Genomic DNA, 16399 nt, shown 5'->3' with positions numbered 1-16399 from the left:
ATCTAGATCTGCTTTTAAGAGAGTCTTTTAATTTATTATATAAGAGGCTATATGCTGCATTATTGAACTCATTGGTAATTCTTTTTTAAGAAAAATTATCATAATGAATTTTGATCTTGATAAATATTTTTGCATCAATTATAGCATGTCAAGTGATTTATTTGTTAATTTAAAGATTTATCGGGTTGATTTTGGCTAAAGATTGAATTTTAAGAGAGGTTAAGGCTTTAAATGAAGATATTTTTGGAGTTGGATGATGCTGGATTGTTACTGGTTTGTAAAACAGGCATAGGGACCACTTTTAGGTACCATAGTCGGCTTTTTGTCTACAGACGTTCTCTAAACGCGGTAATGAGCGCTCTCGTACCTCAGCCAATGAAGTAAGTCAGTAAGTGGTCTTCCTGTAGCATAAAAGTATGCTATTTGTCTATTTGGATTGGTTCTGATACTGTGTTTATCCCTTAAACCCATAAATTGAGAATTTAATTTCAATTCCTTTAAATTTCGATTTAAAATCCCCCGAAACATTCAGCTTGAATTTAAAAATTTAAAGTCCATCCTTAATTGCCTCAAAATTCAGCAGATGGCCATCCAATACAATTTTATAGCATGTAGATATGCCACAATAAGCATAAACTCTCTTCAATTTTTGGCGCAAAATTTACCTGTTCAACATTTTTTACCCCTGAAAACATAACGACTAACTATATTGCATTATTTTAAATTAAAATAACATTTTCATTGTTGAATAATAAATTTATCAAGTTTGAATATTTTTTTTAAGAAAGAGACTTTTTGTGTAACTTAAAAAAAAAGGCAAAGAAAGTAAATTGCAGCAAGCAACAAAAAAAAATTACGCCTTTAGCAATTGAAGATCGTTTTTCGCGTGATCTATAGACATTAATAACGTAATGTCAGGACTAGAAGATCGAAGATATTTCTTTAACTTCGTTGCTTGATATTTTCTTCATGTATATTTTGAGTGGGCGCAATTGAATCGATAGAATAATTTATTAAATATATATATTTTTTAATTGAGTGCATCTCTCTCACTCACGATTCGAGTTGTGACTCTATGTGGCGTGAATTCATTATTCAGGTTTTATTTCTCTCCTTATACATGCTAGTGACACTAACAAATTAATTCAATTCTATCCATAATTTCTGATGATAATTTTTATTATTATTTTATTTCTTCATTTCGGTAGGAAAAAAAATGGAAATGACTTGAATTAGTCAAGAAGTTAATAATTTATGTACGAAAAAAAATCATAAAGAGAATTTCATAAAGATAACCTTAATTGATAAACTTATTTGAAAGGCAAGGTGTTTGCTCAAAAAAATGTATGTTTGTTAATACTTATATAAAACCGATCATATCGGCTTACTAACGGCCTGTATTGACTGTAATGTATTTTTATTAAACTTATCTTGTGAGCTGTTTTTGGTGGTAAAATGTGGTTTTCTATTTGGAAGGTTTGGGCTACTTATAGTACAATTTGCAGACATTTTGGTTTCTAGACTCCAAAGAGGTATCTCTAATGAATTCGGGATTCCAAGTTAATGGAGTCCCGGAAACTCTGGTTTGAAGTAGTGTGTGGTGCTCGAAATTTAAATTCATTTTCGTTCTTATGTCTCCAATCTCTTACTTCCTACCTTAGTTTTGAATAATATTCACCTTGTATATCTATCCTAATTTTAGTAACTATTTAAATTATTGATCCAATCCTCTCTTTCCAACCGCAAGTATATTAATGCCCGGGATCTGGAGGTAAAATGTGAATTTTCCCCCACCATACACGATTAACCAATGATTAACAAAACGCTCAGGACTAAGGTCATTGATTTATGTTTAATCCTTACTCTTTCTCTTACCAATACCAGTCCAAGGGGTTACTAACATCCAGTTCAGGGGAGGGAATGAGTGTAGGGATCAAACCCGTTCAACTAATCTGCCAACATACTTGATACCAGTTATCATCTCTTTCCTGTCTAACATATCCTTAATAGCCTCTGTAATGCGTTTTAACACTCACAATTCCCATTACCATTCCTTACTCAACCGCTTCTCTTTAGTAAGCGTTTATCTCTAAAACACACAGGAAATATGAATTCATTTTCAAGCCATTCGTTCTATATTCGCTATTTTCTCTATATTCAGTCACGTAAATGAATTTTTATTTAAGATCATTAAAGTTTTTAGATATTTTCATTCCACTCTGTTTTTTTTTTCTATTTGAGGCTTAATAAAAATTGATTGAAAAGGTTTTAATTTATGGCAGGCTTTTTTTACGTCATAAATCTTGTAATGAGAATGAAATTGAACTCTATGCAAATTACTGCAAGCCCTTTTGATAACACTTTTTAATGCCGATGTCGATTAAAATCCAACAACACTAACTAGCATTCAATAACAATAAAGCAAAGTCATTATTCAGTCTACCAATATTTTAATTGAGTTGTATCCTTATAGAGTCATGATTCGTTTATTTTTAAAATAAAGAGAAAAACAATTAAAAATACAGACAGTAGAAAGAAAGGTTTATATGAATATATTATAATAATGGGAATAAGGAAGGCTTTGTTTGGATTGTTGGTGTATTAGGCGCATAATTTGGGAACAGGCTATATTGCTCTCTTAATTATTTATTAGCAAAAGTCATTAGGGACAAATGAAAATTTAGCTAATTTCCTTCAAGAAACTAAAAAAATTTCTCCACCTCGAAAAGTAATTTTGAAAATTTTTGAGTAAAAATGTTGAAAAACATGAACATTTTTGTATTTTCTAATAGAAAAAAGTGGCATTGATCAAATTAAATTAAATTTTTAATTAAAAACTCTTCAAATTAATCTTAATTTTAAAAAAATAAAAATTCAAAATGGCGACCAAATTTGTATTTTCACCATAGATATGGTGAAGAGCACTCAAACCTTAAAATTTGCTATCAAAATCTCCCCATAAATCATAAAAATACAAACAACAAACACAAAACAGACCAAACCGACATCATTTACCCAAAAATATCCTGCTAAAATGCACAGCAATCGGTAAAGGAGAAATAAAGAATTGGATTCATAATTCATTCTGAAAATGTGTCGATGAAGCGATTATTTGAAAAGAGAGGTAAGAAAAAAGAGTAAATTCATGATGATTCAAACAAAGCTAGTTGTCGATTACCGAACCATCTAAAAACGCCATTTCATTGTCGTTGTATTATTGTGTATATTGCTTTCGCTTAATGTTTAAAAAGATCAAAAATTAGCTACTTGATAAATTTATAACATAGGCTTCTTTTGAAATTAAAAAAAAAAATTTCTAATTCGTCTTAAAGAAAATAATAAGCACAATAGCACCCGAAAATATATAAAAATGTCGAGAGATAAAGTCCAATAATGGATTTTTGCTCTTTCTCTATCTCACTCGTATTTAGTTTTTCGTTGATTGACCTTTTTAGCGCAATGTTATTTGGGATATTGAGTGTTATGGGGATTGCTGTTTGTCTGGATTTAAGGAATTTATGGGATAAAGGCGATTTTAATGAGTATTGTGAATCTAAAGCAATGCTTTTTTGAGTCTTAAGCAACGATTTAATATAAATCCATGTTTTTAAAGCATTACTTTAATTTAAATTTTGAATTAATAAAGCATGGCTTTATCTGAATGACAACCGTCCAAAGCGAAGCTTTAGTTGAAAGTGTAACATTTAAAGCGAAGCTTAAGTTCTTTTTTGAGTGCCTAAAACTAATATTTAGTCGAAATTGAGTGTCTAAAGCGTAGCATAAGTCAAAGTTGAGCGTCTAAAGCGAAGCTTAACTTAAAGTTAAGTGTAGCTTTAGATGCATATTTAAATGAAGCGTAGCTTTAGATAAATCTGAGTGTCTAAAGCGTTGATTTAGTTTGAAACTCTCAAATCTAGAGCAAAGCTTCAAGCATCTAAAGCAAGACTCTAAATTGCTGATTCTTCATGATTCTTATTATGATGGTGCTCATTTCCAATATTTACTTTCTATCTTAGCAGCACATATTACCATAAAAATGCGTCTCATGCACATGCTTCTCTAAAATTAAGAACTCCATGACCTCACAAAAAACCCATTTCATTTACCACGATCGGTATGATCTGAAGCATTCTATTATATGTTTTCAACTTCTGTTGTGTCATATAGCATCACGTTTAAGAGCTTTTTTTTTCTTCATCTCATTCATTTCAACTACTTTGCAATGCCCTGGCGTTTAAATCTTTTTGTCCCTCCCAATTATTTTTTTTATTCATTCCACTTACTCTGTGTGTGCTATAATACGCATTGAATATATCCCTCCGTCTCAAAATGTTTAATTAAAGTCGTAAAAAAAACGAGACCGAAGAAGACGTGAGGCATCAACATCAACAGAGAGTAGCAGTTTTCTATCTATAAGTAATTTCATATAAAAGCCTAATCTTTGAAGGTAATTACAAAAAAAATTCTTTTTTTGAATGAAATATAGAAGTTGAAAGGGAGAAAAGCGGGAGATGAGAATTATTAAAGCATCTCAATATGTATAACAAATGAAACGTAAAATTTTATAATTGTCATGAATGATTGTATGTTTTTCGCTTTATTTATTTATTTTTTCTTGTTGTTCTACCTTTCGACTTTCATTTCATCTATTAGCTTGCCCCATAGATTTCAGATTTAAAAAAACTGATGAAGCTGACGTTATGGAACGTGGTCTCGAATTCTGGATGGAATTAATCTTAGAAAGAATGCTTTTTTAACGATTTTATTTACGCTTCTTTTGTCTATCTCAGCTTGAATATATTGAACGAATATGAAAAATTTCAATCTGATTCAGTTAATTTTGAGTAGAACGATTTTAATTTCAGATTCTAGACTGTTTTTGCTCGAGAAATATAATCAGAAAATGAGAAAAAAATTCAGTGAGCCTCAATTAAAATTAAAACTGTTAGAATTTCACACATGATCATGCATGATTTGGGATTGAATAGCGAGAAGAATATTTTAAATGGCTTAAAATTGTAGCCTTTGTTCTGGACTAGTGGCGTTGTAAAGATTTTTGGCGCTCAAGACTCAATTAGGACCTGATGTTTGAAATCTTTTGCTCCATTAAATAGATATTTGCAATTTTTTCAAAATTTTGCTAATTTCTTGATCAGCATTTATTCTTCCATACTTATCATCTTCTGACAATTTCGTTGTTTCAGTATCTAGAATTCGAATCTACTTCATAACCTCAAATACGTCTCTAGGAAAGCATAATGTCAAACATGACATTACTCCTTTCACAAATTTAAACTATTTAAGCTCTAAATTCTCTAAAAATAAGTTGTAAACCTCACTTTTAAGCTTCCAGGAAGAATTAAATTTGTCACACAAATTTCAAGGCATTCAAAATTGTTGTCAACTTCCTAGTAAGAACTATTGTAACTTTATTGAAGTACGGAAATTCACAATGATAAGTTATTGTCTTAAAGTTGGACATTTATGATTGTTTTATACAAAAACTAGCAAAAACAATAATTATTTCACAAACAGAGCTGAAAGGCAAGGTAATAAGAGAGACTTAAGAGAAGGAAAGTGTGACTGTCGATAGAGACACGATTGAATTTGGTATTGGTTAATTACTGAAGCTAATAAAAGAGTCAGCTTAAAGAGCAATCTGAGGGAGGCTATGGGTCACAATTGATCTGGACGGCCAGCGAAATTAGTGCGTGAGTAAAGCTAGGGCTCGTCTAAAACTGCAGCTTTAGACAAACTATATAATATGATAGAAAACTGGCAGGGTAAAGTTAAGTATTAATGTCCCAACAATAGAAACAACGTATTTTTGTTCTTTAGAGTCAATCGCTCTCAATTTTCATTCATGTCATTGTGATTCTTAACCTCTCATGAAGAGCGTGGAACTGATCAAAAACGATCAAAACGTGATTAATCAATAATCATCCTAACTTCCCTTAGATGGCATCTGATGCAAACTCTTTCACTAGCCACAGCTAGCCAATTCCCAATAATAAGTGCGATACTGTCGATTTTCAAGCTTTCAAGTTAATAAATAACTCAAAAAGAGTCCCCACAGCGATATCTCTTGACAGATCAATATCAATCACCATTTATAGAGCTGATAATGAACAAGCCATTTCCAATTCATTGCATTTTGCCATAAGAAAAATTATTTTTCACTTCACTGCACTTTCATTATTTTTCAGTCAATCGAATCGACTTGTCAAGACCACTCTATGATGTTGAAAACTCCTTTTTTTACGCTAATTAAGAAATCTGTCACAAAAAGCTCTACTCTTTGTCACTAGCATTTACGCATAGAACAACATTGCAAGTTCATGAAAAAGCCAGTGCCAAGTTTACAATCTCATTTTTTTCCCATGACTTCTCAATAAATCAATCAATTCACACAACGGTTGTGTGAAAAGTAACACCTATTTGTCCAACATGCTATATAAAAAAAAAACTAATATCGTGATTGTTTTTTATTGGATTTTATTGCATAACTTAATATTTTGTGTGCGTACGCAACTTTGTTTCCCATGTTGCTCACATACCAATGACAATAAAAAGTCTTTTTATACACAAAAAGTATCAATCGTCCATTAGTGCTCATCATAATTAAATAATTGATAATCAAAATCTTTTACGGCACCTTTTTTACACTTTGAGTCTTTCACTTTGCTGGATCTTTGATGCTTGAGTACCGTTCATGGAAATTGTAAGGTGAATGAAGAAATTTTGGATTTGAAATGTGTGACATTACTTTATATTCGATTGTTATGGAGTGAATTATTGTGGGGTTTGGGAATTGTTGGGTTATTGGAAGTAAGGAGCGCATGTAGGGTTCCATTTAAAAATTTGACAAAAAATATAATTTTTAAGTGGAAAAGAAAGTGAAACAACCATTAGTAGATCATCTTATTTATAGGATTCGAACATTAGAAATGATTATATATTTTGCAATTTACTTTTTGCATCCTTATTAGTTATGAGCATATTTAGCAAAAAGTACTTATTTAACGTTATCATCTATCGATTTCCTATCTAAAATTTGATAATTACTGAATATCCCTAGCAGACAAAGAACATGCTTTTGGGTACTATATTGCCATTACGATACCATGTATGGCGACCCTTTGTCTGTTAGGGCAAACTGAACATTTTAGTCTATTTCTAAGCATATCTTCATTTTAGGCAATGGTCAGTTGTGGTAAGCCTCAACCGAACCGCAAACAGCATTTGGCTCATGGCATTTTCAAAAATTTTCAAGGCTTATCAGTGTGCCTCGGCATAAAAGTTGCCCACCATTGGTCTAAGTGATGCTCAGGCATAGGCCAATGCTACTGTAGCACAGCTAGCAGAGCTCGAAGTCGAATGAATCTAGTCGAGTCGAGTAGATTTCTACCAAATCGAATTCGTGCTCTGAAAGCTAGGCATCTCTTCAAGGTTTCAATATCGGACAACTCTACCTTTAACTCTCATATCCTCCTTAAAATATCGTTCCAACTCCCAAAAAAACCTCGATCAACCTCATTCACGTCTTAAACAAATTAAACTTTTTTTGCTCAATCAAGCAGAAACAAAAACCTTTTGATTGACAAAAAATATATCTTACTCGATTTGATGGATATTATATAACTTTACAATACAAAACATTTTGTTGTGACTTGTGTATGACAATTTTTTTTTTGGTTCCAACGATATTTCGCAAACTCTTTTTTTTACAACTTATTCATCATCATATTGTTGACTTTTTTGCATTCAATCTGTAAATTACTCTTCTCTGATTGAGATGGCCATAATAAGCCATTAAATTTGATTGTGTCGTTCGATAATCAATTTGAATAAAAATTCATAAATCGAACATGAGAATTAAAATGCTTTTAGTCACATAATATCTTAATCTGGTATAATTAATGAAATAAGGAAATTGATAAATAAAAGTCCAATCCTCAATTAATTTGTCGATTTTTGATTGATTTTTGAGGCTGTAGGTGAGAAAGATTCGTGGAGAATGAAGTTGATGATTTGAGGTTAAAGGCTTTGGCTGATTTGTGTGTTTATGTATGGAACTAGTTCTTATGAATCAAAATGATGTGAATTTTGATGAATTTATTGTTAGAATTTGGTAATTTTATAGTATTTTGATGCTTCTGTCTAAATTTGTATCCAAAATTAGTTTTCAAGTTTGTTCATTATCAAGTTAGGACTCTGGATGCCACCTGATTTGGATCATTCGAATTTGGCAATCTAGACAGATCTTACAGTTTTTCGAATCTTATCAAGAGCCATCAGGAGGATATGCACGCATAAGTTTGTTCTTAGAGTCATTTATCGTCAAGTCAACCTCACAATCGCAAACAATAAAGCCAGAAAGGGAATTTATCCATGTTATTCATTGTCTCTGTCAGACAAACCATGTCATCAAGTGTATAATCTTCAAATGCAACTATGAGAGTGCGACTTAAGAGCTGTTGAAAACAAACACTTCAATATACGTCTAGCTTGAGAATCAATGGTGCTTAATATGCAAAATATTGAAATTTTTAACATTTCATACTAGCCAAAGAACATGCATCGAGAATCATGATCCAGAAAGACCACTACGTTACCTAAAAGTGGTCTATTTGCCTATTGGGGATTCTCCCTAATTCTAAGCATAGATCATCTAAACTAAACAGCAAATTACATACAAATTGACCCTAAAATCTCCAAAATTCAAATATTTTCGAAATCAAAAGTCGGCAAACGTCATATCACAATTCATTATACCAAATCGCTCCAATTTACAGACATATTTGTTTTCATAATTCGAAATCGAAAGCTTAAAACATTGAAATAATTGGAAAAAAAATGTTCATATCGCTTCTGAATATTTAGACAAATTGACAGACAAATAAAGGCAACAAAAAAAAATAAAATAACAATCAAGTTAAAAGAGTTGATTGATCCTTTCATTTCATAAAATAGCTCATATCATTATCCAATTCACAGCTTCAATCTTTTGTCAGTAAGTAAGTGGCAGCTAACAATTTTCAAGTAGCTATAACAGCTTTTTACTCACTCACATTACTATCAAATTGGCAATAATTTTAATCAGCTTTGAAGTGCCTGCAACATGTACTAATGAACACTATTTTTTTTTTATTATTTCCACTTTTAGGTGATAAGCCGCATGGCTGTGAATTGTGCAACAAGCGTTTTGCTCTCGCCTGCAATTTGCGTGCTCACATGAAGACTCATGAAGGTAAGGAATAAGAAAACAATAAAGACAATTGAACTTTCTACATATATCCAATTTGAGAAATTCTTTTCCTTTTTTTCTGGATCTCTCTGCAAGCCATAAGTGCCATTTTATACTAAAAAAAACGTTAAAAATCTTGAACTTTATTATTACACATTAGCAATCTTTTTGTCCGTTCCTTTTCTCTTTTTGATCATCAAAAGACATGTTCTCAATTTCCTTTTTGCTCTTCATCTTCTCGCCGAAATCAGCAAAAATATTGAATTTCATGTTCTGTTGGTTAGCTGAATTTGGGTTAAGATGGTTTTGGCGGATTTTCTTTTGGTGGTGTCAAATTGCTTTTGTAGCTTATTCTTATAAATGATGTATTAGGCATCAATTGATTCTATGGCGGGTTATTGATAGTCATATAAGGTCATATAGCACAGTGATCTGTCAACCAACTTGAGTCAAAATTGTGAAATAGTTGTTATGGAATTGCTGTATTGTTCCTATAAGCTTATAGTGATTGTTCTAATCTAAGTGAACAGAATAATTGATTGGAACAGAGAATCTGAGTATGATGAGTCTTAAATTAAACGAAAGAGTGTCTTAAAAGGATCCATGAGTAGTTCCTAACTTCATTGTTTGTTGCAAAGATCAGTACAACCTGCAATATGGCCTAAAAGTTATTCAACCCTCACAGATACAAAGTATGCTTTCGAGAACTGAAATATAATAGATGATAATGCTCGGAAGCGTTGCTCACAGCTCATCATGATCTTCAGAACACGGCCTTTGTCTGCTTGGGCTAGTTAACGCCTGTAAGCTAATGTTTCCCAAGTGGTCGTGACTTTTAACAGAACAGTCTAATTAACAGTCTACAAACAAGTTCATAACCATGAATTATGTAGCCGTGATATTAGAAAATTCTACAAATTTGCACAATTCTGCAAGAGGCAACAAGAAACTAGTATTCAATGACATGCTACCTAGTCCCTAGTTCCTAATTCTCCCCATAATCTCAAATTAACTTTATTAACATTTAATGTCATTATAACAACAAAAATTCAAATCCAAATGGAACCAAATAATCAAATTCTCAATTACAAAAGTACAAAAGAAGTGCGCCTTAGTTACCCAACCACAATCAAGCTACATAAACACATATTTTTTTGTTGTGTATTATTGTTGTCGACATGAAAAGAAATATTGAATCACATTTCAAGATTGATTGAATTTTAAATTTTTCTTGATGTGTTTTGCTCTCTCCGCTTCAAGTTGCAAAGGAAAGGAACCAAAATTTTGACTGTATCATATATTTCTCCTTTACTTCTTTTTCGACCTTTTGACTTCAATCACTCACAATTTATTTTTATTTGTGTCTCTTTAAAGGTGAATCAACGGAAGAGTGCGTCCGATGCAATAAAGTTTATTTAGCATCAACAGCCGAGCTGAAGCAGGGATTGTGCCAAAAATGTTTAGACAATCCAATGCCTAGTGATGATCAGGAGAATGAGGATGTGACAATATCAACAAGACATAAGAAATTTTCAAATAAATTTTTAGCAAAAATTAATGAGGACATTACGGCATCAAATACGGAGGAGGAACTATCAAATGATTCATCAGAGCATGTTGAAATTGCGTAGATTATTTTTTGGGGTTGGATGTTTTGTATGATCTGGTGTCATTGTAAATATTTAGGTTATAAGTGGGTGTTCTTATGGTCTGCATTGTTAATTCAAGAAATGGACATATTTTGAGGTAGACAGAGACTATTCTGAATGATAAATTTCCTGGAGAAAACATTCAAAAAGAAATTATATTTGATAAATGAAATTTATTTGTCAAATTTTAATAAATTTTTATAAAATAATAAGAAAAAATCTTTTAATTTCTGTCATTTGAAAACAGGCTTAAAATGAAATTTTTGAATTTTAAAAAATTGATTTGAAAATTTTCAAAAACAAAACTATATTTTAAGATTTTTGTGTTGCATTTTCAAACTTTAGAAACAGTTCAATTTGAATTTTGCTAAACAATTTGAATTCAAATGAAAATTGACAAAAAAATCTTATAAAAAATTTGAATTTTGAATAACCGTTATAGATGAATGTTATGAAAATCATATTTGTACACAATCTTATGACAAAAATGAATTAATTCCTTTTTTGCTCACAATCAAAGAATAAAAATAACTTAAAACATCAATAATTTATGCTTCCACTAAATAGAAATCGATTGTCAAAAAGTCCAAGTGAGAAATCCATGAAAAAAAACTAAATTTTCAAAATGATCCAATGTCAATGACCTGTGTAAATTGAACTTTATTACTTAAACTATACTGAATTGAACTATAAACAAATATTAAAAATCCCAATTGAGAAATCCATGAAAAACATACTAAATTCTCAATCAATCCAATGTCAATGACCTGTGTAAAACTATAATCAATATAAAACAGATAGAAAATTCCGGAAAACTTGAAAGCTGTTAAAACAATTGTAAATAAATCATAAAAAAGTCACGTTTTCCATTTAAAGCTTTAGCAAAAAATTTCCATTTCATAACTTCTCATCATGTTTCAACATTAATACAGTTCATATCTCTCACATATTCACTATGTACATACACATGTTTGATATATTGTAAATACAATAAAATATTATTTTTCTATATGTTGCAAAAAGGTAAAAACATTTCATAACAAATCAATCAACAATGTATCACTTAAGTCATCAGGAATAAAATTAATTAATTATAAAAGTAAAGCTCCGTGTGCATTGTTTAGTTTTGTTGATTGCATGCCAGACATATTTTTTCACAGAGTCACCAGTGTAAAATGAGATAAATTTTACAGCATGTGAGTAGAATCTCATTAAACGAGCTGTGACGAGAGATGAAATGGAAGGCAGCAAGCAGTAAAAAAAAATAATTCAATAAATATATTGTTGATGATTGATCAACAGGGAGAATGTAAGAAATGTCGTGTCAATAAACACATTTAGTTTTGCAGGAATTGTTGTGCATGAAGTGGAATAATAGGTTTTGCTTCATTCTGCGCAAATGTCCATCTACTTATGTACTTTTTATTCGTCGTCATCATCATCATACGTATAATGAAATATATCATTTATTTTTTCTTATTCTCTACACCATTCGCACAATAAATGTTTAACAATTCGTTTTGACATTCCGATCGACCCGATGATCAATGAGTCTATAAAAGACCATTGGATAATTTTCTCTTCTCTTGTTTTGCGCTTACTTTTTTTTTATTGATCTCTTATGAATGAACATAAAAAAATAGGTAATATTGAATCTGAAATTGCGGTGATGATATTTGTTGTTATAATGATAAGGTACAGTTGTGACAGTAGCGCATTTTAAAGGTTGAACTTCTGTTTTAATTCTGATTCAAATTGTAGATTAAGTGATGTCTTGGTATAAATTACTGTATTTTGTCTTCTAATTGTTGAGTATTCTACAAATACTTTGAGTTAAAGTAGATTAAAATCTGCAAATATATATTTAGGTTTTGAATCAAGATTGATGCTTGATCCAGCTTGACCTTGCCTATACTTAAATACTGACTTCGCTGGCCATACAGATCAAGTGTGATCCATGGCCTCACTCAGTCGGCGCCTGAATCTGGCTTCATCTAATTACCAATTCCAAGTGTGACACCATCTCTTTCGACAGCTTCTTTCAATGCAAATGTTTTTTGACCTATATTGCTTGTATTATAGGATTAATAGTGATTTATATACCAATCAGGCAGAATTGATAGAAACAGTATTGCATTTGGAATTAATCAAAGTTCGAAGTCTACTCAGATTTTGTATGAAAAAGTCTACTTGCGTTGACTCGACCTGATGTGGAGATCTAGTTCAGTCAACTTTGCGCTCTGGTATTGATAGTTAGCAATCGATAGCAAGTGGAATAAAGCATCACGAAATATCAAAAATGACTTTAATTTGAAAATGGATTTTACATTGTTAAAGCGTTCTGTACACCTTCTTAAGGATCGTCATTCCGAAAATGAAGATTTCAGTTCTATGTCACGATGATCTAAATGATCATCGAAGTAAGTACAAATCACAATCTAGATCTCCATAGGATTTGCTCCTAAGTAGTGTGATGTAATCTTAAGTCTGCTCAAAAATTGCAGAAGCTGAACAATTTTCCCAAAATTTCCCCAGTCAGTCAAACTGTTCAATACCTTCCACAATCACCATCACCTAATTAACTAGAAATAAAGAATCATCACACGAATAAGGGAGTTGATACATGAAAAACTCGTTTCATAATTGTACATTTCATCAGCATTTGATGATCAAGCAAGAAAATGCTATGCGTACTTTATTATTTTATTGCTTTGATGGCTTATTAACACACTCTAGATATGTGCATTCAGTCATGGTAGATGAAAGTCACACACAGCCAATTCACACGTAAGAAAATTAAATTATTAAAATTTTTTATTTTTCAGTCGACGATTTGATTGGACGAAGAACTTGATGAGTGTTAAGTATTCACGTACACAAATATGTGGCTTATGGTTTATTAAGTGTTTAACGAACCAATAAATTGCTCGTGTACGACTATAAAAAAATATCATTACGGCATAGTTTGAGGCACGATCCATATGATATGTTCTAAATTGAATGCATAACTAAATACCATAAAATTCACTCAACATACACAGCAGTAACTTATGCCTTAACACACACCCCTCACTTAAAATTGTAACAAGCAACAAGCTTGTAAGTGTTCATGGTTTGGTGATTTATGACAATGTGAGGTGATCAACAGAGCATAAATAAAGCAACAAGTTAAAGTGTGAATTGAAATGTAATCAGGCATTGATAATATGATTTGAGTTTGATGCGATTTTCATTGTTTTATGCTTGATTTGATTCCTCAAAGAGTCGAAATTTCAAAATGATAACTTTTGAGGCTATTATGTAATGGAAAATGAGGAAATGCAACCAAGGCCTCAATTCTAGAGTCATAACAATGAGACGCACGACACTTCATTCAAAATTGATTGAAACGGTTCAGAAACTTCAACAACTTTGAACTCTGATAAGGAAGTTGGTTGAGGTATTCGTTTGTTTTTGACAGCATGTTATTGATAATAGAGAATCTTCTTGAAAGAATGTCTTATTACAAGTGTTACTCGCAGTCATTGATAAGTTATTATTCGACAAGTTGTAAGTCGTGTTCTAATTCAAAGTTGGTAGGACTTTGGGAGTTCGGACTTTTTAGGCTACAAGTCTGGTAAGGGCGGCTTTTCCATGGAATATTCTTCACTCTGTTCTAGTGTCGTCGTGATGCGATTGGCATGATTCAAAACTTCAAATACATTTTAATCAGTCGGAAATTGAATTCTTTTGAAGCAAGAAAAATTGCAAAATATTTAACAATGCTTCATTATTGTCGTAGACTAGATAAGATATATGAACTTTACTTTCACAATTTTCAAACTCAAAATTGAACTTTTTTCAACTCAAAACTGCTGACTTTTTGGATAGAATAAGATTTCGAAGTAAACCCAAGAGCTCCTGGGATTACTGTGTGAGTAAAGATGCAAAAGTGCTGGGAATTAGAAACGGGCAGAAGTTATCTAAAGACAGATCCAGCTTTCGACGAGTTCTAAATGAGGCAATGAATCTTCAAGCGCCTCCTCCAAAGAAGTTAGTAACTCAAAGCTAATTAAAATCACCTTTATCCATCTAAATCCATCAATAAAATGTCCTAACTCAACATCATTATCTCATTGCATCACAGTGCTTCCAGTCAATCACTAAAACATTGTAAATCAAATCACTGCATCATTATTGACACATTTGACTCACCTTACATTATCAACTCTTTTTCCATTATCACTCACAATTATAGCAAAATAAACAAAAAATCTGCTTTCGTCCAACTCACTTGTCAGTTCAAAACAAGACAAACAACTGTTAAGAAGAAGTTCTGATTACAGTAGCTGTGACGTTGTCTATGAATGACTAAAAATAAACTATGAATGAAGCGAAATTTAATTGATAAGTTCAATATATTCTACAATAACAATAACAACCGAAAGTCTGCCATTTATTAGGCATAAAATCATAATAATTTAGAACCTTATCAAAATTGTATGCTCATGGGAAACTTTTACTTTATGATTAAAATCATTTTATGAAGTTGCTTATGAAAATAACGAAATGATGAGGAAGAGAAAGAGGCAATGAGTCAATAACAAGGATCACTCTGAGCCGGAATGTTCAATTATTTACAACGTATTTTACTCAGAGAAGACACGCAAATGTAAAATGGATGAGAGAAGTAGGTTGATATTGATCGCAATTGATCTGTTTGACCAGTAAATTAAGTAAAGGAAGTAAGGTTGAGATTGAGGAAGTCATTATGGAACAATGTCTCATCTAAAGTCCTGCCCTGCCCAGCATTTCTAAGAGCGATGAGCAAATGGTCGCATAATTCAGGATGACCGATGCCGAGACCGAGACTACCCGGGAAGCTTCAATCTGAGTCTCGATCTCGGTCTCAGTCTTCTCAGTCTCAGTCTCAGTCTCAGTCTCAGTCTCAGTCTCAGTCTCAGTCTCAGTCTTAGTGTCAGTCTCAGTCCCTGTCTCAGTGCCAGTCTCAGCCTCAGTCTTGGTCTCAATCTCAGTCTCAATCTCCAGAATTTGTCCAAAACGAGACTTCGGGAAACCTTACTCATAAAAGTATTTCTTCACAATAGAACGGAACAGAACGTTGCCACAATCCCACAAAAGACTACTACAAATCAGACCCAATTTCATTTGATGACTCTCAAAATTTCCAATGTAAATTAGTACAACTGAGTACAACATTCACAATCAGTCGAATCTAAAATCAAAATTAAGCGATTCATTAATCCAGAAGAAATAAAACAAAAATGGAATAATTTTGAAGACATACATTGAAAAAATATATATATAAAAATATTGTAATTACCGCACATGTCTTACCAAATTTTTATTCATTCATAAAAGATTTTCTGTAAGCGATATTTCCTTAATTCCTATCCACATCGTTCCTCAACGAAAAGTAGCCAAATCATCAATCACTGTTTACTTATATTTACGTTGAAATATAAATATGAGTTGTTAAGCATCAGATGTATAATAATAATGT

At 31.7% G+C, this 16399-nt stretch overlaps 1 protein-coding gene and 1 long non-coding RNA gene across 3 annotated transcripts in view; one reads left to right on the top strand and one right to left on the bottom strand.

The window, feature by feature from the left end:
• Positions 1 to 11067, top strand: part of LOC139098399 (uncharacterized) — a 69311-nt gene extending 58244 nt beyond the window's left edge. Inside the window, exons 9-10 of the mRNA XM_070650600.1 lie at positions 9167 to 9250; positions 10622 to 11067. Of these exons, the coding sequence (XP_070506701.1) occupies positions 9167 to 9250; positions 10622 to 10878 (341 nt within the window). The 3' untranslated portion in view covers positions 10879 to 11067. The remainder of the gene's footprint in view (positions 1 to 9166; positions 9251 to 10621) is intronic.
• A 343-nt stretch (positions 11068 to 11410) lies between these two features.
• Positions 11411 to 15358, bottom strand: LOC139098400 (uncharacterized). 2 transcript variants are annotated; one of them, XR_011545190.1, is made up of 3 exons: positions 15091 to 15358; positions 12899 to 15038; positions 11411 to 12746 (listed from the first exon to the last, which is right to left on the bottom strand). It is a non-coding gene; the product is annotated as an uncharacterized lncRNA (long non-coding RNA). The 2 variants fall into 2 exon arrangements; XR_011545189.1 differs by having other exon boundaries at positions 15096 to 15358.
• Positions 15359 to 16399: the final 1041 nt, after the last annotated feature.

The sequence above is a fragment of the Chironomus tepperi genome, unplaced genomic scaffold (genome assembly GCF_022539635.2).
Source record: "Chironomus tepperi strain 1889 unplaced genomic scaffold, CSIRO-AGI_Ctep_v1 contig_445, whole genome shotgun sequence".
NCBI lineage: Eukaryota > Metazoa > Arthropoda > Insecta > Diptera > Chironomidae > Chironomus > Chironomus tepperi.
The sequence above is the reverse complement of the archived record's forward strand: the minus strand, read 5'-3'. Positions and strand labels throughout refer to the sequence as shown.